At 30.7% G+C, this 23,861-nt stretch overlaps 9 protein-coding genes and 1 non-coding gene across 10 annotated transcripts; 7 read left to right on the top strand and 3 right to left on the bottom strand.

Annotated features, from left to right (window-relative positions):
• Positions 1-347: 347 nt before the first annotated feature.
• On the top strand, positions 348-1,335 carry T552_03233 (hypothetical protein). The gene is made up of 2 exons (XM_018371743.1): positions 348-753; positions 807-1,335. Exons 1-2 carry the CDS (start codon positions 394-396, stop codon positions 1,287-1,289), a joined length of 843 nt encoding a protein of 280 aa, XP_018224538.1. The 5' UTR covers positions 348-393; the 3' UTR covers positions 1,290-1,335.
• A 1,113-nt stretch (positions 1,336-2,448) lies between these two features.
• Positions 2,449-5,324, top strand: T552_03232 (plasma membrane ATPase). Its single transcript, XM_018371742.1, has one exon. The coding sequence runs from the start codon at positions 2,495-2,497 to the stop codon at positions 5,276-5,278; it is 2,784 nt and encodes a 927-aa protein (XP_018224537.1). The 5' UTR covers positions 2,449-2,494; the 3' UTR covers positions 5,279-5,324.
• Positions 5,325-5,763: 439 nt separating this feature from the next.
• T552_03231 (hypothetical protein) lies at positions 5,764-7,123 on the bottom strand. Its single transcript, XM_018371741.1, has 6 exons — positions 7,046-7,123; positions 6,799-6,992; positions 6,556-6,753; positions 6,120-6,512; positions 5,957-6,075; positions 5,764-5,913 (listed from the first exon to the last, which is right to left on the bottom strand). Exons 1-6 carry the CDS (start codon positions 7,075-7,077, stop codon positions 5,821-5,823), a joined length of 1,029 nt encoding a protein of 342 aa, XP_018224536.1. The 5' UTR covers positions 7,078-7,123; the 3' UTR covers positions 5,764-5,820.
• A 636-nt stretch (positions 7,124-7,759) lies between these two features.
• On the bottom strand, positions 7,760-8,531 carry T552_03230 (cell division control protein 31). The gene is made up of 4 exons (XM_018371740.1): positions 8,303-8,531; positions 8,140-8,254; positions 7,896-8,087; positions 7,760-7,848 (listed from the first exon to the last, which is right to left on the bottom strand). Exons 1-4 carry the CDS (start codon positions 8,465-8,467, stop codon positions 7,805-7,807), a joined length of 516 nt encoding a protein of 171 aa, XP_018224535.1. The 5' UTR covers positions 8,468-8,531; the 3' UTR covers positions 7,760-7,804.
• A 306-nt stretch (positions 8,532-8,837) lies between these two features.
• T552_03229 (hypothetical protein) lies at positions 8,838-14,844 on the top strand (the record flags this gene model as incomplete). Its single annotated transcript, XM_018371739.1, has 11 exons — positions 8,838-8,970; positions 9,077-9,157; positions 9,211-9,277; positions 9,328-9,589; positions 9,639-9,774; positions 9,823-12,773; positions 12,820-12,963; positions 13,013-14,115; positions 14,168-14,297; positions 14,345-14,548; positions 14,593-14,844. The coding sequence occupies 11 exons, from the start codon at positions 8,838-8,840 to the stop codon at positions 14,842-14,844; spliced, it is 5,463 nt and encodes a 1,820-aa protein (XP_018224534.1).
• A 250-nt stretch (positions 14,845-15,094) lies between these two features.
• Positions 15,095-21,607, top strand: T552_03228 (hypothetical protein). Its single transcript, XM_018371738.1, has 14 exons — positions 15,095-15,324; positions 15,375-15,479; positions 15,526-15,800; positions 15,848-15,961; positions 16,018-16,840; positions 16,890-17,253; positions 17,306-18,286; positions 18,336-18,495; positions 18,539-18,987; positions 19,033-19,520; positions 19,563-19,678; positions 19,721-19,843; positions 19,887-20,315; positions 20,363-21,607. Exons 1-14 carry the CDS (start codon positions 15,141-15,143, stop codon positions 21,560-21,562), a joined length of 5,811 nt encoding a protein of 1,936 aa, XP_018224533.1. The 5' UTR covers positions 15,095-15,140; the 3' UTR covers positions 21,563-21,607.
• Positions 21,608-21,673: 66 nt separating this feature from the next.
• On the top strand, positions 21,674-22,329 carry T552_03227 (hypothetical protein; the record flags this gene model as incomplete). Its single annotated transcript, XM_018371737.1, has 4 exons — positions 21,674-21,721; positions 21,764-21,852; positions 21,900-22,194; positions 22,240-22,329. The coding sequence occupies 4 exons, from the start codon at positions 21,674-21,676 to the stop codon at positions 22,327-22,329; spliced, it is 522 nt and encodes a 173-aa protein (XP_018224532.1).
• Positions 22,330-22,511: 182 nt separating this feature from the next.
• T552_05047 lies at positions 22,512-22,592 on the bottom strand. The gene has a single exon. It is a non-coding gene; the product is annotated as a tRNA-Gln (tRNA).
• Positions 22,593-22,767: 175 nt separating this feature from the next.
• Positions 22,768-23,337, top strand: T552_03225 (di-trans,poly-cis-decaprenylcistransferase; the record flags this gene model as incomplete). Its single annotated transcript, XM_018371736.1, has 3 exons — positions 22,768-22,974; positions 23,024-23,166; positions 23,211-23,337. The coding sequence occupies 3 exons, from the start codon at positions 22,768-22,770 to the stop codon at positions 23,335-23,337; spliced, it is 477 nt and encodes a 158-aa protein (XP_018224531.1).
• Positions 23,338-23,410: 73 nt separating this feature from the next.
• T552_03224 (di-trans,poly-cis-decaprenylcistransferase) lies at positions 23,411-23,811 on the top strand (the record flags this gene model as incomplete). Its single annotated transcript, XM_018371735.1, has 3 exons — positions 23,411-23,431; positions 23,464-23,589; positions 23,638-23,811. The coding sequence occupies 3 exons, from the start codon at positions 23,411-23,413 to the stop codon at positions 23,797-23,799; spliced, it is 309 nt and encodes a 102-aa protein (XP_018224530.1). The 3' UTR covers positions 23,800-23,811.
• Positions 23,812-23,861: the final 50 nt, after the last annotated feature.

The following is a 23,861-nucleotide window of genomic DNA, read 5'->3' as shown; positions in this document are numbered from 1 at the left end:
AAGGAATATTCTCAATGGGGAGAAAGAAAAAATAACGACAGTAAAAATTGTATAGTTTGAAGGGAAAAGAAAGGAAAAGAAGTAGGGATCCAGGATTTATAATATAATAAAGAGAAGCGATATCGGAGGATTGAAAATAAAGGCATAATAAAGGCGTAATAAAGGCGTAACGGAATTGATAAATTAGGGAGATAGGAAATTAATAATAAATAAAATAAGAACGTGTTGAGGGGGAAATACGCGTTTATTATAATAAAAAATAAAAAATAAGAAGGGAATAATAAAAGGGAATAAGAAGGGGATAGGACGGTATAAACGGTATAGATAGACGGTATAGACTGTATAGAGGGTATATACGGTATAAATAGTTATATTGGGGGGAGGGATAATAAAATGCTTAATAAACAAGCATTAATTGAATTTATTAAGCAACCCGTTAAATGGGAAATGATTGTTTATCTTGCGGAAAAAGCGAATGGAGTTTTACAATGTGTTCCGATATCTCAACCTTCGAAATATAATGTAGAATTTTCGTATCGTAATTTTCCTACGTTAGAGCATTTTATTTCTAGTTTATGTGAGCAATCGAATGTCCAAGTACCTACGCTTATGTCATCGTTGGTATATCTTGAACGTTTACGATGTAAATTACCACGTGTTGCAAAAGGAATGATGTGTACATGTCATCGGGTTTTTCTTGCATCACTTATTTTAGCGGCAAAGTATCTTAATGATTCATCACCCAAAAATAAAGTAAGAAAAATTTAAGTCGAAAAATAAGAAAAAAAAATTGATGATATTTATAGCATTGGGCAAAATATACAAATCATTTATTTTCATTAACGGAAGTTAATCTTATGGAGAAGCAATTGTTATCACTTTTAGAATGGGATCTTTCGATTACGATGGAAGATTTATATAAAGCTCTAGCACCGTTTTTAGTGCCGATTAAACATGCAATTGTTGCATGGCAAACAGTACGGTCAGAGCAATGTATGTCTCCGTCATTACCTTACTTGATGTATCCTCCAATTTCATATAATCCGCCGAAATCGCCTATTTGGACTAAAAGATTATCATTAACGAGTTCTCCTGCAACTATGCCGTCTCTTTCATCATCATCGACAGTTTCGAGTTTAGCAGAAAGTCCTGATGAATCTTTTATAACACTTCCTAACATGCAAAATTCAATGAAAACTTCAAGAAGACAGCTTTATCAACAATATTTGAAAGAGCAAGACTTCAATCCTTATAAAGGCTATATACCATCATCTGAATATTATAATTAGTTTAAAAATAATGCATAGAGAATGATTTGGACATTTTTTTTTTTTATATTTTAAGAGAGATATTTTTTTCTGATTTCATTATATACGGACATTTGATTAATTTAAGGCTATCTAAAATGGGTTATATTTGATGGTTTTGGAATTAATGATAGTTTTGGTTGTAAAAAAAATCTTCTAAATGAATATCTGTTTGTTTGTTATTTATGTCTGCGTTTGTATCTAAATTTCTAATAAACTAAAAAACTGGGCAGTTTTTTTTAATGCCAAAAGTTTTTATATAAAATTAATATGAAATTCTTGATTTTTCTCATACATTTATTTATTCATTACTTCAATTCATCCCTTTTAAATATTTCCAAATACACCTTATTACTAAACCACCTACCCTCTAGCAGATAGCACAGCATAGTACCCAACCCTAACCCCAACCCTGACATACAACTCTAACTCTAACCCTAACCCTTATCTATGAATTACAACCCTAACCCTCGTCCTACCCCTCTTCTTAACTTTTCATCCTAATCAACACTTGATTTTAACACTTCATCTTAGTACTTCATCTTAACCCTTGTTTTAACCCTTTTCTTAACTTTCATATAAACCCTCCTATTTTAACCTAAACCTCACCCTAATCTTCACCTTAATCTTCACCTTCACCTTCACCCTCCCTTATAACATCACTTCAACCCCCCACTTCCTTACTTCCTTACTTCCTTACTTCCTCGTCTTCACACTCAACTTATTCTTCACTTTAACCTTATACTAGATATTCTATTAACCAGGGTTAGGGTTTGGTTTAATTAGGGCGTAGTCAGGGCTTAGCCAGGGTTTAACTAGGGTTCAGCTAGGGTTAGGGTTTTACAGGGTTTAATCACAAGGTTAGGGCTCAAGAATAGGGTTAGGTCTACCGCTTAGGGTTAAGGATATATCAGAACTCCTCGATACCCATCGAGTTATAACAACACATCAAATATTAACGGGTTAGAACAGCTAAAATATACAGTTTTAGGGAGTTTGACAAGGGATAAAACGCATAAAAACAGGATTTTATGTGTATTAATTAGTCTGGAGGTCTTTTGTCGTTTTTGAACGGTCGAAAAAGGGTAAAAAACGAGTATAAACGAATTGGAGAAGATCATAAAGGTGTAAAAAGAGGAATAAGCGGGGAAGCTGTACAAGTTTAATAATAATAATAAGAAAGAAGTATGAGTGAAGAAGGAAAAGCTTTGATTCATGAGACGGTGTATTATAAACATACGAGTACATTTGAGATTAGCGAAACAACAAAAGATTTAGAAAAGGGGGGAGAAGAGGAATGTTTATTAGATGATGAAGATAATGATATTGAAGCATTAATTGATGAGCTTGAGTCTCAGGGAGGAGATCAGGAAGATAATATAGAAGATACGGAATTTCAGTCACAACGACAAGTTCCGGAGGAGTTATTAGCAACGGATACACGTATTGGATTAACGAGTCAAGAAGTGGTTAATAGACGAAAAAAATATGGGTTGAATAAGATGAAAGAAGAAAAAGAGAATATGATTATTAAATTTCTTATGTATTTTGTTGGACCGATTCAATTTGTGATGGAAGCGGCGGCTATTCTTGCGGCGAGTCTTCAGGACTGGGTAGATTTTGGAGTGATATGTGCATTACTTCTTCTTAATGCGTTTGTTGGATTTATTCAAGAATTTCAAGCGGGATCGATTGTGGATGAACTTAAAAAAACGCTTGCTTTAAAAGCGACAGTTCTTAGGGATGGTCGTCTTATTGATATTGAAGCGGAAGAAGTTGTTCCAGGAGATATATTACAACTTGAGGAGGGATCTATTGTTCCGGCAGATGGACGGATTGTTACGGAAGAAGCGTATATTCAAGTGGATCAATCGTCTATAACAGGGGAATCATTAGCCGTTGATAAGCATAAAGGTGATAATATTTATTCATCATCAGTGGTAAAACGTGGTGAAACATTTATGGTTGTTACAGCTACAGGCGATGGAACATTTGTAGGTCATGCAGCATCGCTTGTTAATAAAGCATCATGTGGAACAGGGCATTTTACCGATGTTCTTAATCGCATAGGAACCATTCTTTTAGTATTAGTTGTTTTTACACTTTTCGTTGTATATATCTCGGCATTTTATCGATCATCGACTACGATTACGATTTTGAAATATACACTTGCTATTACGATTATTGGTGTTCCGGTTGGTCTTCCGGCCGTTGTTACGACTACAATGGCAGTTGGTGCGGCATATCTTGCGAAGAAAAAAGCAATCGTTCAAAAACTTTCAGCCATAGAATCTCTTGCTGGAGTTGAAATTCTTTGTTCCGATAAAACAGGCACTTTAACGAAAAATGACCTTTCCCTTGCTGAGCCTTATACTGTTGAAGGAATTTCATGCGATGAACTTATGTTAACCGCATGTTTAGCAGCTTCACGTAAGAAAAAAGGTCTTGATGCTATTGATAAAGCATTTCTCAAAGCGCTTCGAAATTATCCTGTCGTAAGATCAGCAATTTCGAAATATAAGGTTGTCGAATTTCATCCTTTTGATCCTGTTAGCAAAAAAGTTACCGCTATCGTTGAATCACCTTCCGGAGAGAGGATAGCATGTGTAAAAGGTGCACCTCTTTTTGTTCTTAGAACGGTCGAAGAAGATCAACCCGTTCCTGAGGATATTCAAAATGCATATAAGGATAAGGTTGCTGAATTTGCATCTCGTGGTTATCGATCTCTTGGCATTGCTCGTAAAACTGGCAATTCTAATTGGGAGATCTTAGGTATTATGCCATGTTCTGATCCACCACGATGTGATACTGCACGAACCATTAGTGAAGCCATTCGTCTTGGACTTCGTATTAAAATGTTAACAGGAGATGCCGTTGGTATTGCTAAAGAAACGGCACGTCAACTTGGAATGGGTACTAATGTTTATAATGCTGAACGTCTTGGTCTTGGTGGTGGAGGAGATATGCCTGGATCTGAGGTTTATGATTTCGTCGAAGCTGCGGATGGCTTTGCTGAAGTATTTCCACAACACAAATATAATGTTGTAGAAATTTTGCAGCAACGTGGATATCTCGTAGCTATGACCGGGGATGGTGTTAATGATGCACCTTCTCTTAAAAAGGCGGATACAGGGATTGCAGTTGAAGGTGCTTCGGATGCTGCACGTTCTGCCGCTGATATAGTCTTTTTAGCACCTGGTCTTTCTGCAATCATTGATGCGTTAAAGACATCTCGGCAGATTTTTCACCGAATGTACGCTTATGTTGTTTATCGTATCGCTTTATCATTACATTTAGAAATCTTTTTAGGCCTGTGGATCGTTATTTTTAATCATCTTATGATTCTAGAATTAGTTGTTTTTATTGCTATTTTCGCGGATATTGCTACTTTAGCTATTGCGTATGATAATGCTCCTTATTCATTATTACCCACTAAGTGGAATCTACCTAAATTATGGGGTATTTCGCTTCTTCTTGGTGCCGCATTAGCTATTGGATCATGGATTGCTTTAACTACAATATATATTAATGATAATACTTTTGGTATTGTACAAGGCTATGGCAATGTGGATGCTGTTATGTTCCTGGAAATTTCACTTACTGAAAATTGGCTCATCTTTATTACACGTGCGAATGGACCGTTTTGGTCATCATTGCCATCATGGCAACTATTTGGTGCCGTCTTTCTTGTTGACGTCATTGCTACGATATTTTGTATCTTTGGTTGGTTTACAGGAACTAAAGAACATGGTCTTGAACGAACTTCTATCATTACAGTTGTTCGTGTTTGGCTTTTTTCACTTGGTGTATTTTGCATTATGGCTGGCATTTATTATTTACTTTCAGACTCTGTAGCATTTGACAATATTATGCATGGAAAAAGTGTTAAAAAGAATTCAAAACAACGTTCTCTTGAAGATTTCGTTGTTGCTTTACAGAGAATGTCGACCAAGCATGAAAAGGGAGAATAAAAATAATGATATATAATTTTGATAATTTATCCTATCATTTATTTTGCAGTGTATAGGATAACATATATGTATATAAAAAATAAGTAATGTTTGGAATTCAGTGTTATATCGTTTTCCTAAATTTTATCATCCTTTTTATACTTTATTACTTTCTGTACCATAATATTGCAGGATTAACAAGTTCATATTTTTTTAATTTTTGTTGTTTTTATATATATATATATATCTATTACATCATTCTGTCTCCTTTACCTATTAAATAATGGTATAAAAGGCCAATTTAAAATAAGTATATTCATGTCAGATGAAAGATAAAAACTCTAGATATTAAAAAATATATTTGTAATGATGATTTATTAAAATCTTGATAATATTATTACCAGAATACAAAATAAAAAAATAAACAAATGATAAAAACAGCCATACCAAAATTATAATTACCTTTGCTGTTTTGAATGTTATTGTTATGATACATTTTGTCTTTAAATTTCTTTTTAAAAAAAAAAACAATTTTTATAATACCGAACCATAACTAAAATCAATTAGAAATATTGCAAAATGAAGGAAATATCATTGGTAGTATATTTGCAGTTATTTACATACCCAAACACAGTTTTAATAGGTTTAATATAATACTATATTTGTTTAAAAAAAAAAATTAAAAACAATAAAAACTACCTCTTGGAAATTGGATTTAACTACGTCTTCCTGACCAACTGGTATATTGCTCATTTTCATTCTTAATAAAGTCCCATCAATACTTTGATCAAACAATAATTTCAGTTCAGCATAATGATCTAATAATTGGTTTTATTTATATAATTAGGAAATAACGTTATACCTTCTGGCCAAGTTTTAAGCCTCCATTTTTGAAGTATAAGTTTTGATTCAATTAGTTCCAAAAATTCACCTTGAACATTTCCTCCAAAAAAAGAAAATGTGCCTCCAACTTTAGGATCAATATGTACATTAGATCGTGTCCATATTTCCAAAGAAGAACGATCCATAAAAACTGAATATAATTGAGAAGTAGATGCCTGAAAATCAATATTTTCCGAAATTTCTCCTGTATTAATAATTGAACATTTTCCTTTCGTTTTTTCCTCTGTTTCTTCATCTCCTGATAATTTAGATGTTTGAATACCATTCTGCGATTTAACATGAGATATATCAGGCGTAGAAGAACCTGATGTCGCACTTTTATCAACCGATAAAAGAACATCTTTTCCATGTGCTAATTTCTTAATAAATAAAATATATACAAAAGTAACCCTCACTATTTATAAGAGCTTCTCCTAAATGTCTTAATCGTTCTTTAAGCTCCGGAACGATATGTGATCTAATAAAACCTTTTATTACTTGATTTTCCTTTGTTTCTGAAAATATTTCTATATTAAATACATAATCTTCATTATCATGAGAAACCTCCGGAACCGTTATTGACCCTGAAACTTCAGATCCATCAGGAATTCTTCCTATATATCTTAGATCCCTCTTATTTCTTGTAAAACACAAAAAACCATTAAATTCAAGAGAAATCTCCAAATCAAAAATAGTAATAACCTTTCCCTTCCTCATAGCAACATCCACATCTCCTGTACAGCTTGATAGCTTATTTATAGACACTGCCATTCCCTCTTTTTCTGCCGATATAACAAGTTTTTCTGATAAATATGATTTTGTCCATGGAAAACAATCTTTATTTGTCCAATGCCTATATATTAAATAACATCATCAGCTCTATTTATTAATATACCGTCTGCCTACCAATTGCCTGGATTACGGGATGTAGAAGACATCTCAAAATTTTGGTTTTTTTTAGATGAGGCGGGTTTATATGACCTAGAAATATACCGGAGTCGGTTCGATAGAAATTCTAGAAAAAACAAGAGAAAAAAGAAGAAATGTCGAGAACTGGTATATTTTTTATACAAAACCCAATTCCTGATATATGTTTTTTGTTTTTGTTTTTTTTTAAATTTTTAAAATGAGTAATTTTCAGTATTTTGTTTGAGCGATAAGGTATTTTTAGATATAATTTTTGTAAATAAGCATGAAATGAATAATTCGTCATGATTTATTTGTATATTGATGTTTTTGTTGAAATTATTTGTGTAGATTTTTTTTTGAAAAGAAATTAAGAATATTTGTATATAAAATATACTATAAAACGATTAAATTAGAAAATATAAAAGTAAATATTTATGGACTTAATATATCTAGCCATATATTAAGTCCAATAAAAAAGATTTACCTAGTTTAATAAAAATATTTAATTTGATTCAAAATAGAGCAGTTTTCAGAAAGATATCCAAAATGAAACGATATAGAACCATCTAAAGAATCAGATTAATTTGATAAACTTTTGAGAAAGTGTATACAAAAAGAATAATTTGAAAAAAAAGACCAAAACTCGTTTTTTTTTTTTTTCAATAAAAATGATAATTATATTCATAGAATTCCGTTTTCATAAAGCTTTGATCTCTTCTTTTCAATTACATGTTCCCATCCATAACGTCCTTTTTATTATATCTCATCGATCATAATATTAATAAATTCTTGCTCATTAACTAACCCATATTTTAATTAAATAAACATTAATCTCATTAAAAAATACTTTCTCCATCTTGATCTAAATCAAATTCATCAATCATTGCCATCAATTCCTGATCATCAATATTTTCTCCCAATTCTTTAGCAATACGTCGAAGATTTCGAATATTAATCTTCCCCGTTTGCTCATCCGCAAATAACGTATATGCACGTTTAATTTCATCCAATGGATCCCTCTCCAATATCTTTTCTGTCACTTAAAATAATCATTTACTTTTTTTTCCTTAAATCTCCATAGGATGCCCTACTTACTCGCGCAAAATCCTCATATACAATAACTCCACGTCCATTCTTCCCGTTTTCTCTTAAAATACCCAATACCTCTCCTTTTTCCGCCTCAAATCCAAGCGCTCTCATTGCTATCTATTTTTATCAAAAAATACCCTTATATACCCCCGTTTTCACTCCTACTTTCAATCCATGGTAATCAATCGCTCCGTCCTTATCCGAATCAAATAGTTCAAACGCTTCTTTAATCTCCTGTCTCTGTTCTTCCGTGATTTCTGTCCGGATCTGTGATCCTCGAATAGTTGGCGAATCTCCATGCAATCGTCTCCGCTGTTTCGCTGAAAACATACTAATAACCCCTCAGATATACCTTATTTCTCGTATTTCTATGCTTTTTTAGCCTCAAAAACCCTCTTAAAATGCCTTTTTTTTACCCAAAATTTTTTGGACGTCGTCATCGCCGCTCAACGTGGGCCAACGGGGCCAGCTGGGGACAGCCCGGGTGTCCCTAATAATCTCGACAACGATAAAATAGCAAGAAAAGCCGACGTTGAAATGACGACGACCAGCTTTTAGCGAAAACCGATTTTCGGAAAAAAAGAGGTAAAAAAGGCGAAATTCAAAGGAATCTAAGGGTTTTTACGTTTCTAAGAAGGGATTGTATTGATTGGGCGTTTTTTCCGGGAAAAAAAAGGACGATTTTTGAGGATTTTAGGGAATGTTTGGACAAAATACAAATAATACATTTTCGAGATTTGGACAGCAAAATTTGGGTACACAAGGGACCCAACCGACATCTACGGGGAGTGGAAGTTTATTTGGCGCTGGAACGGGAGTATTTGGAGGATCTGGTAAGGGAAAATATGCGTATTCTGGGTGAATAGAAAAAAAGAAAATATCTGGAGAAAGAAGCGCATATATGCGTAATTTTATGAGGAAATATTGATCGGAGGGTAGGATTTGGTCAGGGAACGTCTTTTGGTGGAGGAAATTCAGTGTTTGACCAGGGAACACAGTTATCATCAACGTCGAATTTTAGTAAAGCAATATATATATATAGGGTATATAGAGATTAATGAAGATAAATATAGATTTTGGAGGAACAAAAGAAGCATCAGGATTTAATACGCAGACGACGAATGTATTTAATAATCAAACGTTTGTGAATGCTGTATAAAAAGATAAAAAATTGATTATTAATATAATAGGGTTAGTACGCCATCTAGAGGAGGTATTTTTGGACAGAATTCAACACCTACGGGATTTGGAAATACGAATACAAATTCAGTCTTTGGAAATGCATATGGGTCAGGTACATTTAGTGGGAATTCGTTGAATTCTCGAATACCGACACGAGGAACGAGTAATCCACCTTATCAAGTGACACAGGAAAAAGAGACATCAACGGGTGGAATGCAATATTTTCAATCGATTACATGTATGCCGGCATATCAAGCGGCATCGTTTGAAGTTTAATCCATGAGGGATATATTTTTTTGATATTTTAACAATTTTGTAGGAATTACGATTACAAGATTATATGCAAAACAGAAGATTTGGACAACAACAAGGGTTATTTGGTTCATTTAATACAGGACAAACTACGGGAAATATCTTTGGATCAGGAAATCAAACGTATACATCACAACCTTTTGGTAATGTTATTCCTATCGAATGGAATTGTATTTATTGATGCGATATAGGATCATCTTCTGGAATGAATATGTTTTCAAATACGCAAAACATATCTACGCCATTTGGACAAACTCAACAAAACCAATCGAAACCTTTTGGTTTCGGGACTTCTTCGAATACATTTGATACGACTAAAAACCAAACGACAGGAGTTTTTTCTTTTGGAAATTCAGGGAATTCTACTCAATCTACTTCTTTCGGTTCATCAAGTCTTTTTAGAACGGGTTTCAATAATACTCAGAATGATGATAATAAAACGACTACATTTGGAACTGCTAATATGGGTTTTGGGCAGAATACAACAAATACATTTGGAAGTGGGTTTGGAACTAATAATATGGGTACAAGTATTTTCGGTTCTAATCAACAGCAACAACAACAACAACAACAACAACAGCAACAACAGCAACAATCTACGACAACACCATTCGGTCAAACGTCAACTACACAAAATACCGGTTCTTTTACGTTTGGAGGAAATACTAGTACAACAAATAATCCAAGTACAGGTGGAATGCTTTTCGGTAATCAGGTGCAACAGCCTTCAACATCGTTTGGCCAATCATTGACTCAAAATACATCATCGTTTAATTTCGGGGCACCGAATACGACAAATACAACTACAAATAATGTTGGATTTTCCTTTGGTCAACAAGATAATCAACAAAACAAACCTGCATTATCCTTTTCCTCCAATTTGTTCGGACAAAATAATCAAACTCAAAATAAACCTACATTTAGCTTTGGAAGTAACACTGGTTTCGGGCAATCAACAGTTAGCACTGGATTGTTTGGAACCAATAATACAAATACTAATTCTTCTACTGGGCTTTTCGGATCTAACACAACACCGACTTCTTCTAATACTACGAATACTAGCTTTTTCGGTAATCAACAATCATCTAGTAATTTATTTGGCGCAAAACCTGTAACAAACACTGGTACAAATTTATTCGGAAATAGTACTACCTTACAACCCAATACTAATACGAGTGGAGGGCTTTTTGGAAATACTTCTGGACAATCTTTTTTTAAAAATAATAATCAACCATTGGGAAATAGTTTGTTCGGAAATACTCAGCAACAACAGCAGCCACTCTTACACGCTTCTATTGATAAAAATCCCTTTGGAAATAATCCGTTATTTCAAAGTTCAAACATTGGTTTTATTACGAATTCACCTGGACCCATTGCAACTCCTCTTGTTACAAATGTGCAAAAAAAGAAACCAGCTATGCTACCGCATTTTAAATTAACCCCTGGATCATCATCATCATCATCAGGGAAATTTCAGGATATAAAAGGCGTATCATTTTCCAATATCAATTCACCGACTATTATTTCAGCAACAACTCATTCTTTACATTTATTTGATAATCTAAATGATGAAACTATGCTTAACGCTAATGCATTTTCCCCTAGGTCCAATATTAAAAAACTCGTAATAGATCGTAAAACTTCTCAAACAAATATCTTAACAGGTGGAGCGGATCTTGGTGGCTTTGAGAAGAATTTGTTAAAAGACACCGATTCCGACAAACAAAATGATAAATCTTTGACGAAACAAAGTAATGGCATGCACGAAAAAGTTCCTGATCAAGAATCTCCTACTTTGATAGCAACTAAACATCAAAATAACACAAAAATAGATACTACTTCAGATGTATTACACGATTCTATAGAAGAAGATAGAAGGGAAAGTAATAGCTTATCTTATTGGACTTCTCCTTCAATATCGAAATTATTGGATTATACCACGGATGAATTAAAGCATGTAAATAATTTTAAAGTTGGACGAAAGGGTTTTGGTCAAATTAGTTTCCAATTGCCCGTTGATTTAACTACTTTTGAAGCCTTGGAAGATATTCCTGGAACTATAATTATTTTTGATGAAAAAGTCTGTACAGTATATCCAGATGAATCTCTTAAACCGCCATTAGGTTGTGGAATAAATGTTCCAGCAATAATAACTCTTGAACGTTGTTGGCCATTTAGCAAGGAAAAGCGAGAACCAATAACTGATCCGAATCATTCAAGATTTCAACAACATTTGGATAGACTTAAACGTATGAAAGAAACAGAATTTATCGATTATATCGCAGATACAGGTGCATGGATATTTAAAGTCAATCATTTTAGTAGATGGGGATTACTCGAAGATGATTCTAGTGCTGAAAAAAAAGATCAAGACGAATTACCAAAGTCACAAGAGATTAAAGATCAATACATGAATGCACCGCTTCACCAAAAAACATTATCTTCAAATAAAGAATCACAAGCATTAACCAAACGAACTTATCTAGAACAAGGAAAAAGGGAATTAACACAAGATTCCGAGTCATCAATTAATAAAGAGTCATTTCAACAAAACAAAGATCTAAATAAAAAATTTACCGATTTAAAAAATACATTTATTTCTCAACATCCTATAACAAAAATTCCGGGTTCATTTATTACGGAAAATCCGTCAGAAATCATGAATTATACTATAGAAAATAATACTGAACTCGATATATCTAAGGATGAAACTGAATCATGCGATTATTTATCTTTTGATGATACAGATAATCATTCTAGTTTGCAAACTATAGATGATATGATTGATACATCCAGTATTGATTTCAGGAATAAGGAATCTGAATCATATTTTGAAGATGATTCAAAAAAAATTACGTCTTATAAAAAGCGGGACAATTCGGATGATGAATCACTTGAAATTCTATCATTATCATCAAGATTACCCTTTTTACAAGATATTAAAACTTGGCCAGATCTTTTGAATCTTTCTATTGAAAGATTCAATTTATTACATGCACCTAGAACTCGTGCTAAAAAATATCAGGATCCTTCACGCCTTCAATTTGATTCACCCTTCAATAATTTTGAACCCGTAGAAAGATATGAATTTCAAGATTTAGATAGAGATTTATACGATGTTCAACAAACTTTGCATTTACCGGTATAATATAACTTGTAAAAGTTGCATTTGCTTAAGACATATTTAGGTTTATTCATCTAAGTCTGATTCAATTGCTACTATTATTCCTGGGAAATTCCATTGGGGACTCAATAATATTCTTATTATTCCCCTTAATAACAAGAATACTCAGCCAAGGGTTTTATTAAAAACAATAGATAATCAGGAATCGGTAAAGTATACTTTTTTATCTAATAATTATTGTTGATCGATATAAATAGATTTTGGATAATATTCAACTCGCTTTAGAAATGCAGTTAAAACATACGAATATTCAAATAAATGAATATGGATGCCCTGAGGCAAATCCTGATTCTACGCTTACTTCAAAATTGTTTATACCTTTTTTCGATAATTATGAGGCCAACATATTACAATTATGTGGAATTCTTTTTGATGAAATTGATATTAATTCCCATAATTTGCACTCTGAATCTCAAAAAGCACAAATCCTTAAGATGCAAAGAAAACAAAATCTTTCTGATTGGCTTAAGGATATTGTCGCTACGAGTGTTGAAAACGATCTTTATAAATATGTTGATCCGTCTTCAAAAATGTTTTTATTATTAACTGGTTATCAAATAGAAGAATGTTGTTTAGAAGCATTAAAAAGTAGGAATTTCTTTTTAGCCAGTCTTATTCCTCTTATTGGAGGAGACGAGCTTATTCGAGAGGATTGTAGAAAACAAATTGCTGATTGGAGAGATTCAAATTGTCTTCCTGCTATTGGTAAATATTATCGTGCAATATATGAATTAATCTCCGGAAATACAGAAACATCTCAAGGTTCTGGGACAAAGGATTCTGAAGAATATGCACCTGATATACATATTTCAGAAGAATTAGACTGGAAAAGGGCATTTGGATTAAAATTATGGTATGAATTAACGGATGAAATGCCAATAGAAGTAGCGGTCTTGAGTTACCAAAGAGCTTTTAATGAAAATTCTACTGTATCTTCGCCGGAAATCTCATATTCTAGGAATATCAATGATTCCAATACACAAGAATTTGACATATTATATCATTTATTATTATTATTTAGCAAAAACGATTATCCTTTGGAAAATGTTATTGATTCTCTTACTTTAAATTTTCCTCTAGATTTCAAGATTCCTTGGTTGTTATATATCATTTTATCACGTACATATAATATTCGACACTTTCAAGATTATTATACAAGTTTTCCTGGTAAAAACTTGCACGAAAATATAACGAGTATTCTTGGGAATCAATTAACCTTAAGCTTTGCTTCACAATTAGAATCTTGTGGTTTATGGCATTGGGCAATCTTTGTTTTGCAGCATTTACAATATGCGCATATGTAATGATATCTAATACTTATTATTTATACTTTTCTTACGTGTGTTATATAGTCGAGAAAGAGCAATTCGTGAAATCTTAGCCCGAAACATTGCTGATTACTATAATAATAGAAAGGCCGAATTAGATATATTCTTAATGCAAAACTTAAAAATTCCAGAAATCTGGATTTTAGAATCTTGTGTAAGTGTTATATACCAAACATTATTGAATAAACTTAATTATCAAAGGCTCTTTATTCTAGATACATGAATTATTATCAATCTGAAGAGAAATACCTCTTAGATGCTAAATTATGGAATGAAGCTCATAAAACTCTTTTAACATTTATAGCACCTCAAGCAGTTATATATTCTCAACATGATGTTTTATATGCATTTCTTCAACGTTTTCAAAATACAAGTGCTATTACAAATTGGAAAACAGGAGGACAAGTATGTTTTTAACATATTTTAATCCATATTTATTTTTTTTTTAGATTTATTTGGATTATATAGAACTTTTAAAATTTAATGAGAAATCAAAATTATCATCTTTAAAAAAAAATGATGACTTTAAAATAATCCAAACTCAAAAAGACCTTGTCTTACGACTTTTACAAACCTTACCAATAATGGATGCAAAAATATTCGAACAATCTGTTGCTATCAAAATCATGTCTAGTTTTTCCGCTTCTTTTATACTTTCTAACAACATTATGGTATTCAAATATACTCCCCTCTTTAACTAACTCCTTTCAGGCAAATGAACATACTCGAATCTTACAAATGAACCTAACTGAAGATGAATATTTCAACAAAATTAAACAATTATCCTTAGAATATTACAGATGTATAAACACTGCCTCATAGAATATCCTTGTTTTGTACCAATAAATATTAAGCTATTTGATACATAATTTCTTAGTCTCCAATAAGACTATCTCTACGACTCGACCAACGTCAGATATTTTATTTACGAGATTAAAAATTTGGATTGGCAATATTGATTGATTGTGTATATAATATTAAGCCTGTGGTTATCAGGATGGGGTTGGCAGAGTCAGCAGTAGAGGCTGAGCGGATATCAAGTTTTTTGGGGTTATCATTAGAGTTTATATTAAGTCTGGAGCAGAAAGAAGAAGGCAATATTTTATGGACAGGAATCCTGCAAAAAGTGGAAGAATATGAGGAATTAAAGAGATCCAAGGTTGTTCTTGAAGTAAACTATGGTTAGAGAGGAAGAAGCGTCTTTTTTTATCGAGTTTTAAGCGATTTTTAGAGCAAGAAACGCATGCAGCAAATAGAAGATTACAATCGATTGAAAAGAAGCTAGAGACGAGTTTAGAGGATAATAAGAATCTTAAGGAGCAGAGTACACTGTATAGTACGCTTTTAGGGGTTTTGGTGGCATTTTTTTTGATAAAAATTAGAGACAACAAGTGAAAAGCTTGAAACAGAAATTGCAGGGCTAAGATCAAGTAATACAGAGCTTAAAGAGCAAGTATACACGTTAGAATCACGTAACCGTGTTTTGGAAAGTGAAAAAAGGGAAGTGATTGAGGTTATTGAGAGAAAAACCCAAGAAATATTACGTCAAGAAGAAGAATATCAAAATTTAACAGAAAGATATGATAAATTAAGGAAAGAGATTAATTCAATAGAGAATGAGAATCATGAGTTAAAAGACAAAGAAATTTCGTGGAAAGTATGTTTGGTAAATTATTCAAGAAAAGAAAATTAAATAAAATGTAGTTTAAGGAACAAACTTCAATGCAAGAAATAGAACTTTTAAAGAAGAATATAGAATGGTTAAATAAAGAAGTAGAGGAAAAGACAAATGAATTTTCGGAATATCGCAAAGATAAAGTATAATAATCCAAAAAAAAAAAGAAAAAAGGAATTTTGCTAATGATTTAAATCAGTTGTCTCAAATTTCTAGTTTGCAACTAGAATTGGAAAATACAGTTTCAGCTTCTACGATACATGAAAATAGTGCAAACGCGTCTAAGAAACAGCTTGAAAAAACGTCTAATAAATTGGAAGAAACATTGTTTAAGCTTAAAGAATGTCAAGATAAAATTGTTGAGCAAGAAGAATCTTTTAGAAATGAGATGGATCTTCAACATCGATTGACAGAACTTTTAGAACAAAATCTCAAGAATTCTAAACAACGTATTACAGAGCTTGAAGAACATTTAGATGAAGATTCTACGAAAGAAGGACAAGAAGCATTAAAATGGATGAATATCGCAGAAAAAGAGAAAATTCGTGCAGATACTATGGAATCACAAGTTGAAGAATTAGAATTGAGGGTGGAAAAATTACAAGTGGAATTAGTTGTTGCTAAGGATCAATTGTCACAAGGAATTAATGATGAAAATGCTCCGGTAGGAGTTGGTTTATTATCTCCATCAGCACAAGCTGCTAATAAACTGAAAAAATCAGGAATGTCGTTGACAAAATTATATTCTGAATATATTTCAGTGAAAGAGCAATTAGAGAGTGAAAAAAAACAAAATGAAATAATGCAAAACAATCTGAATGATCTTTTATCTGATCTTGAAACTCGTGCACCACAAATTCATGAGCAACGTGAAGAATTTTCAAGGTTACAAGTAGACATAGCAGATATAAGTGAAATGTTACAAGAATCTAATGAATTGAAAGAAAAAATTGGCAGAGAAAATAAAACATTAAAAATTCATATTAAAGATTTAGAACAAGAAAAATTACTCTATTTACAACGTATATATGTTTGTTATATAAAAATCACTAATAACTGATTGAATTATAGAAACAAGAGATTTAAGCAGACAAATCCAATGTCTTTTATATGAAATGGAAGTTCAAAATTATACAGGTGTTATAATGACTGAAGAGGAAAAATCTGTTATAAAAAAAATATCAGAATCCGATGTTATTGAACCTACAGATACCCATTTTTTAATATCAGAAAGATTAACTTTATTTAAGGATATAAAAACCTTACAAGAACAAAATCAAAACTTATTAAAAGTTATAAGAGAACTTGGATCACGAATGGAAAAAGAGGAATTAGAAAATCGTGAAAGATTAGAAAATTTGGAAAGTGCTGCAATTACAGAAGCAAATAACGTTATTGAAGATATGAAAGAAGAAATGAAAAAACTTAAAATAAAGTTAGAATCTTTTTTTTTTTTTTTTTAATTATTTAAAAGCTAATCTTTCTAGAATGGATTCTTACATACGTGAAAGAGATATGTTTAGGAGAATGTTAGTATATAATGGTCAAGCAGATCCTCTTAGTTCAAATGAATCAGAAACAAATGAATCAGATACTATTTCAGCTATTAAAAGTCAAAATGCTTTGCGTGAACTACAAATTCAATTTGATCAATATAGAAATGAAACTTCGATCAATAATAAGATCCTTTCTCAACAGCTACGTGAAACTACTAATAATAATTCTAATTTACAAATTCAATTGGCAAAAATGACATCACAACTTGAATTATTTTCTGAAAGATATAATATGCTTAGTGAAAATGCAGATATTCTTAGAAATGAAAGAGATAACATTGGTTTAAGGAATCAACAAATGCAAGAAACATTGGCTAAACAAGATTTAAAACTTTTACATCTTTCTGAAGAAGTTATTGAATTTAAATCTACCATAGATAATCTTAGAACAGAGACAGCAAATTTAAAAGCAGAAAAACAACTTTGGAAAAATATTGAAACACGTCTTAATTCAGATAATGAAAATCTTATTTTAGAAAAAAACCGTTTAAATAAATTGTTAAGTGATCTTCAAGTAATATTAAATGAGAAAGAAAGGATAGATTCAGAATCACGTAGACGATTAATAGAACAAAATGAATCAATAGAAAAAGAACTTCAACAAATACGACACAAGGCTACTGAAGAAAATGAAGAATATAAGAAATTAATGATACGAAAAGAGAATGAATTTTTAGATTATCAATCAAAAATTGATAATCTTACTACAAAATATTCTGAAACATACGAAAATCTACTTGCAGCACAGACTTCCCAGCAAAACCTTCAATCAAAAGTCGATGAATTAAGTATCCTTCTTAAATCTACAGAAGAAAAATTGCAGGTTTATCAGAAAAATACTACTGAGACATCAGAAAATAATGAAACACTTTCTAAAGAACAGCAGTTAGAGATAGAAATAATGAATCTAAGGTATAATCATTATATTATTTTAAATAGCCTTTATTAAATATTTCAATAGAAGTTCTTTAGATATAGCAAAATCTGAGGCAGTGCAAGCAAAAAAATATGCTGATCAAATGAAACTCATCAGTCATGCGGCAGAAGAAACATTACAAGATATGAATAATATTCATGATGAATATAAAGTCGCAGTAGAAAAGTCACTGTCCGATAAAGAAGTATTAATCATTTGTTTTTTACATCTTTACTAAATCTATTTAGAATAATATAAAAGAATTAACTGAAAAAATAAAAAATATTTCTGAAGAATTGGAAAACAGTAAAAAAGAATTGTTACAATTTGAAACATCTCAAAATGAACAGCGTGAAAATTTTGATAATGAAAAAAAAGAACTTATAGCTAAAATTGAAAGATTGGAAGAAATTGAAAAGCTTTCTATCAAAAACCAGAATGATTATAAAGAGGATTTACAAAAACAATTTCAAATATCACAGGAAGCTCGTTCAAGTTATGAAAGAGAACTTGTTGCCCATGCTGAAACTACAAATAATTTACAATTATTAAGACAAGAAAATTCTGATTTGAAAACAGAAATATTAACTTTAAATAAAGATAATGAATCATTTAAATTTCAACTTTCTACTTCAGAAAATAGTTGGAAGACATTAAAAGATAATTATGAAAAAGAGTTACAAGATATTAAGACTAGGTTTGTATAAAACATTTTTATAAATACTTTTAACCAAAAATCTAGGTGTAATGAACTTGTACAACAAAATAATCTTTTACATAATCAATTTGAAAATATAAGTCTTCAAGCTTTAAAGTTACAAAAAGTTGCTAATGAAGATAATACACATGATTTAAATGATACTGTAACGTCTGATAAATCTACAGAAGATTTAAAAGAAATAGTTAGGTTTTTAAGACGTGAAAAAGAAATAGTAGATTGTCAATATGAACTTAGTATACAAGAAAATAAACGTATAAAGCATGAGCTTTCTAAAACATTAAAATCACTGGATGATGTTAGATTAACACTGAATTCTGAAAGACAACAAAAAAATGAACTAGTCAATTCTACATCGCAATATCAAGATTTAATGAGTAAAGTTAATGAATTGAATATATTACGTGAAAGTAATACAGTTTTGCGTACTGAAAATAAGATAAATGTCGAGAAATTAAAAGAACATGAAAAATCTATTCAAAATTTAACATCTCAGATCCAACCTTTAGAAGGTAATTTGCTTTATTTAACTTTTAAAACTAATGAATATAAAGATCAATTGCGAATGCTTCAGGCAGAACAAGAAGTAAAAGAATCTCAATTAAAATTAATTCAGGAAGATAACGAAAGATGGAAAAATAGAGTGCAACAGATTTTACAGAAACATGGGGTATTTTAAATAGTTTTATTTAATTTTTATTAATATTAGAAGCAAACTGATCCTGATGAGCTTAAGAATTTAAAGGATAAATTTGTTTTGCTTGAAACAGAAAATTCAAAGATTTTACAAGAACATCAGACTGCTAAAGAAGAGATTGAGAAACTTAATCTTCAAGTATTATATTGTAATTTTTATATTTACATTAATCTATTTATAGAATACAAACCTTGCAAATGCATGGAAAGCAAAATATGATCGTCTGATCGCCCAAAGTAAGGAAAAAATTCAAACAATTAGATCACAAATACTGCAAAAAACGCAAGAACTAGAAATTAAAACAAAATCAGAAGAAGAATTGAAAAAACAAATAGCACAATTACAAGAAACTATATCTAAAGAGCAAGGAGCTAGTATTCAAGAAAAAAACAAAACTGATAAACTAGAAAATCCTATTATATCACTTGAAAATGAAAAAATAAAGTGGGATGCAGAAAAAAAGAGCATTCAAGATAAATTTCAAGAAGAAATACAAGCAAAGGAAAAAATCTATGCAGAAAAACTAGCTGAGCTAGAAAAAATAAAAGAAACTAATGATCTAGAAACAAAAAAACTTAAAGCAAAAGCCCTTGTTTTTTTTAAAGAAAAAGTAAAACATTACCTCTTATTATTTTCATATTAACTTACATTATTAAGAATTCAGCACTAGAAGAGCTAAAAAAAGCTAATGCTCAACTTAGTAAACTTCAGGATACGATTCAATTATTGAAGGATTCTAATACAGAAGAGTTAATTAAGAAAAAAGTAGAAGAAAGGATATCAGAACTAGAAAAAAATAAAAATGAAGAAATAGAATTACAAGTAAATAACCGTATAAAAGAATTGCAAAAAGATCTTGAAAACAAAGGAGCAAAAATAACTCAAGATATAAAATTGGATGAAAATTTTCCAAAAAACCTGAATAATCATGATATGGAAACTATTATTTATAGCCATATAGAAAAAGAAAAAGAACAATGGAAGGAAGATCATAAACAAGAATTATTAGCTAGGGAAGCTGAGCTTAAAAAAATACACGAAGAAAAATTAAAAGCATTTATAGAACAAACTAAAAAAAATGCAAATACATCACTAAGAGCAAGTCCAATAAAGGAACAAATCGAGAAACTTTTATCAAAACGTTTATCAGCAGAATTATCTAAAGCTCAAACTGGATGGGAAAATGAAACTCAAGTCAAAATAAAAGAAGCATTAGAAAAACAAGAGCTTCAACTTAAGAATAAACATACACAAGATATCGAAAATTTAAGAAAAGAGAATGAAATGAGAAATAAATTGAAATTATCCAAAGCAGAAAAACAAATTTCTGACTTGAAAAGTAAAATAATGTTATTAGAATCAAAAAAAAAGGAATCTTCACAAAATTTAACCGAAAAATCTAATGACAATCCAAAAGAACATACAGAAACTAAACCTGATCTTATGGGATCTATTGTTCAACATTTTCGTCAAAAAAGAGAAATTGTATCAAAAGACCTCAAAAAACAAACGAAGCCTAAACATATACAGAAAGATACACCTTCACAAACAGATCAATCAGAACCTATTCAAACAGACATTCCTCTCGAATCAAATACTGAATCCAATCCTCTCGTTTCTACTACTAATATACAAACACCCAAAGAATTATCAAATACATCTGACAATACTTTTGATAATTCAACATCACATAATACTGCAACTACTTCAAAACCATTATCTGCTACTGCTGCAAAATTTGTTCCTAGTAAACGTATCAGAGAAGAAGAACCTGTTATTACTGAGGCTACACCAACTAATTTAAGAAAAAGAAAAATAAATGAAAGCACAGATCTTAATATCAAAAAAGATTCATAATTTATTTATAAAATACAAGGCCTATATATTATGGGAATTTATATATCAATACTATATTTACATTGTCAGTCGATATATTAACAAATTTTTATTTTTTAAAGATTTGTTAATATGGATAGAAATCTCTTAAAATTAGAATTTCCATGCACAATTTCTCTTGTAGTATCTGGAATTATCTTTAGGAAAAACTAATTTTAGAAGGATATTAAAATAAAAGGGAATTTTCCAGTAAAAGTTGAATCAGGCACAGTAATTCATCCTAAGGTGCTAATTGATAGTTCTTTTGGGCCGTAAAGAGAGATTTATTCAGTATATATAGAGTTTAATCCAGTATTAGTGTTTTTATTGGTAAAAAATGTATTATTGAGGAAAATTGTACAATTAAAGCACCAAATGAACAAGGAATACGTATTAACGATACATGTATCATTGAGTTTAGGTCGGTTCTCGAATCATATAGTATAGGATCGGGTACATGTATAAGTCCAGGGTGTTTTTTAGGTGCAGGTTCTCGAATAGGTGAAGATTGTAAAATTATGGCAAAAACATATATTGAAAAAGATATATCTTTACCGGATGGAACAGTAGTTTATTCAGATGGAAAACATAGACTATTAGATATATCATTAAGGGTAATTTTAATATTTATATTAAAATTTTTATTTATTAAAAAAAAGGCATCAAAAAGAGTATTAATTGAAAAACATGCAGAATTTTTAGGAAAATATCTAGGAAAATACAATCAGCTTTATACGCCTCACTTATAAATATTAAACTTTTATCTTTTTATATGGGTATTCTCTTTTATTCTATTTTTATTACAAATAAACGGTTTTGATAAATTTTTTCTTCATCAAACTAGATTAAAACAAGTTATTTACAAAAAAAAACATGCTTTTCCATGGATTAATACACTCATTCATAATAATTTTTCACATCTAGAAAATAAAGGACCTACTGAGATTCGAACTCAGGTTCTTGGAAAACATACATCAGAATCCAATGGACTAACCAACTATCCTATAGGTCCGTTTTATGGAAGAGCTGTCTACGATTTATTTATATATATAATGGATACTAATCTTCAAATTTATATATATATTTTTATAAAAAAAAAAAGTAACAGTTTTATAAAATACACAAACAAGTCTATTAAATAGGAACTAAAGAGGTTTATTATTATTTAATTTCAGATTATCCTTTAAATGGGGAATACAATTAAATGGTTTTTTCAGTTTCCATTATTCCAGTTTTTATCAAGAGAATTCAGAGAACTATGTATTTTAGTAATTCGTCAGGGACCTGTTCCTACTCATATTGCCTTTGTAATGGATGGGAATCGGCGGTGGGCTAGACATATGAATTTAGAGTCAGCAGATGGACATAGTAAAGGATTCGAAAATATGAAACATGTATATTAGCTATTTTTATAATTATACATGAATTAAGAGTCTTATGCAGATTTTGGAGATTTGTTATAAAGTGGGAATAAAAGTTGTTACCATTTATGCATTTTCTATTGAAAATTTTAAAAGGACGAAACATGAAATTGATATTATTATGGATATTGGTAAAACACAATTAACACAAATATGTTCTCATGGGTCAGTGTTTTTATATGTGAGTATTGTGTTATTTATTAGGTTAGAGATATGGTAGATGAATATGGGATTCAGCTGAATGTTCTTGGACAAAAATCACTTTTAAAGCCGGATTTTCTTGAACTTATAGAAAAAGCAACTAATATGACAAAATCAAATACAAGGCATATTTAGATAGTTTTTGTTGATGAAAAATAATCATAGTCTAGAGCAATTTTGAATATTTGTTTTCCATACACTTCACGTGATGAGATTACTACAGCAATACGTGAAATAGTGAATAAATCAAAGTATGGAAAGATAGATATAGAGAAAATTGATGAAGCGACTTTGGATCAACACATGTTTACACATGGTTGTCCTCCGTTAGACATGCTTATACGAACAAGCGGTGTCCAACGGCTAAGTGATTTTATGTTATGGCAAGTAAGGAATAATATATATGTATATATAAATATATTAAGTAATTTACAGTGTCATAAGACAACTATAATTAAATTTGTTAATTGTTATTGGCCTGATTTTAATGCATGGAAATTTTTGCCTCTTATTCTTGAATATCAATTGTCAATATTTCGGTTTTTTTCAAAAAAATGCTTTTCTCTTAAAGTTAATGTAGAAATAGGGAAAAACTAAGAAGTCGGTAATAAATAGAAAGAATTTTATGTTATTAAAGCATATGTATACAAATGATTTAA

This window comes from Pneumocystis carinii, assembly GCF_001477545.1.
Source record: "Pneumocystis carinii B80 chromosome Unknown supercont1.15, whole genome shotgun sequence".
Lineage (NCBI taxonomy): Eukaryota > Fungi > Ascomycota > Pneumocystomycetes > Pneumocystales > Pneumocystaceae > Pneumocystis > Pneumocystis carinii.
This window is presented reverse-complemented; position numbering and strand designations above follow the sequence as displayed.

Bases quoted from the DNA above. Each gene is read 5' to 3' on its own strand.
- T552_03233 (XM_018371743.1), top strand. From the start codon at position 394: ATGCTTAATAAACAAGCATTAATTGAATTTATTAAGCAACCCGTTAAA. The intron at 754-806 runs GTAAGAAAAATT...TGATATTTATAG, and splicing joins ATTCATCACCCAAAAATAAA to CATTGGGCAAAATATACAAA.
- T552_03232 (XM_018371742.1), top strand. From the start codon at position 2,495: ATGAGTGAAGAAGGAAAAGCTTTGATTCATGAGACGGTGTATTATAAA.
- T552_03231 (XM_018371741.1), bottom strand. From the start codon at position 7,077: ATGTCTTCTACATCCCGTAATCCAGGCAATTG. The intron at 6,993-7,045 runs GTAGGCAGACGG...TTTAATATATAG, and splicing joins TCCCGTAATCCAGGCAATTG to GCATTGGACAAATAAAGATT. The intron at 6,076-6,119 runs GTATAACGTTAT...ACCAATTATTAG, and splicing joins GCTTAAAACTTGGCCAGAAG to ATCATTATGCTGAACTGAAA.
- T552_03230 (XM_018371740.1), bottom strand. From the start codon at position 8,467: ATGTTTTCAGCGAAACAGCGGAGACGATTGCATGGAGATTCGCCAACT. The intron at 8,255-8,302 runs GTAGGAGTGAAA...TGATAAAAATAG, and splicing joins TTGATTACCATGGATTGAAA to ATAGCAATGAGAGCGCTTGG. The intron at 7,849-7,895 runs GTATTTTTTAAT...AATATGGGTTAG, and splicing joins TTTAGATCAAGATGGAGAAA to TTAATGAGCAAGAATTTATT.
- T552_03228 (XM_018371738.1), top strand. From the start codon at position 15,141: ATGGGGTTGGCAGAGTCAGCAGTAGAGGCTGAGCGGATATCAAGTTTT. The intron at 15,962-16,017 runs GTATAATAATCC...GATTTAAATCAG, and splicing joins CGGAATATCGCAAAGATAAA to TTGTCTCAAATTTCTAGTTT. The intron at 18,496-18,538 runs GTATTAATCATT...AAATCTATTTAG, and splicing joins AGTCACTGTCCGATAAAGAA to AATAATATAAAAGAATTAAC.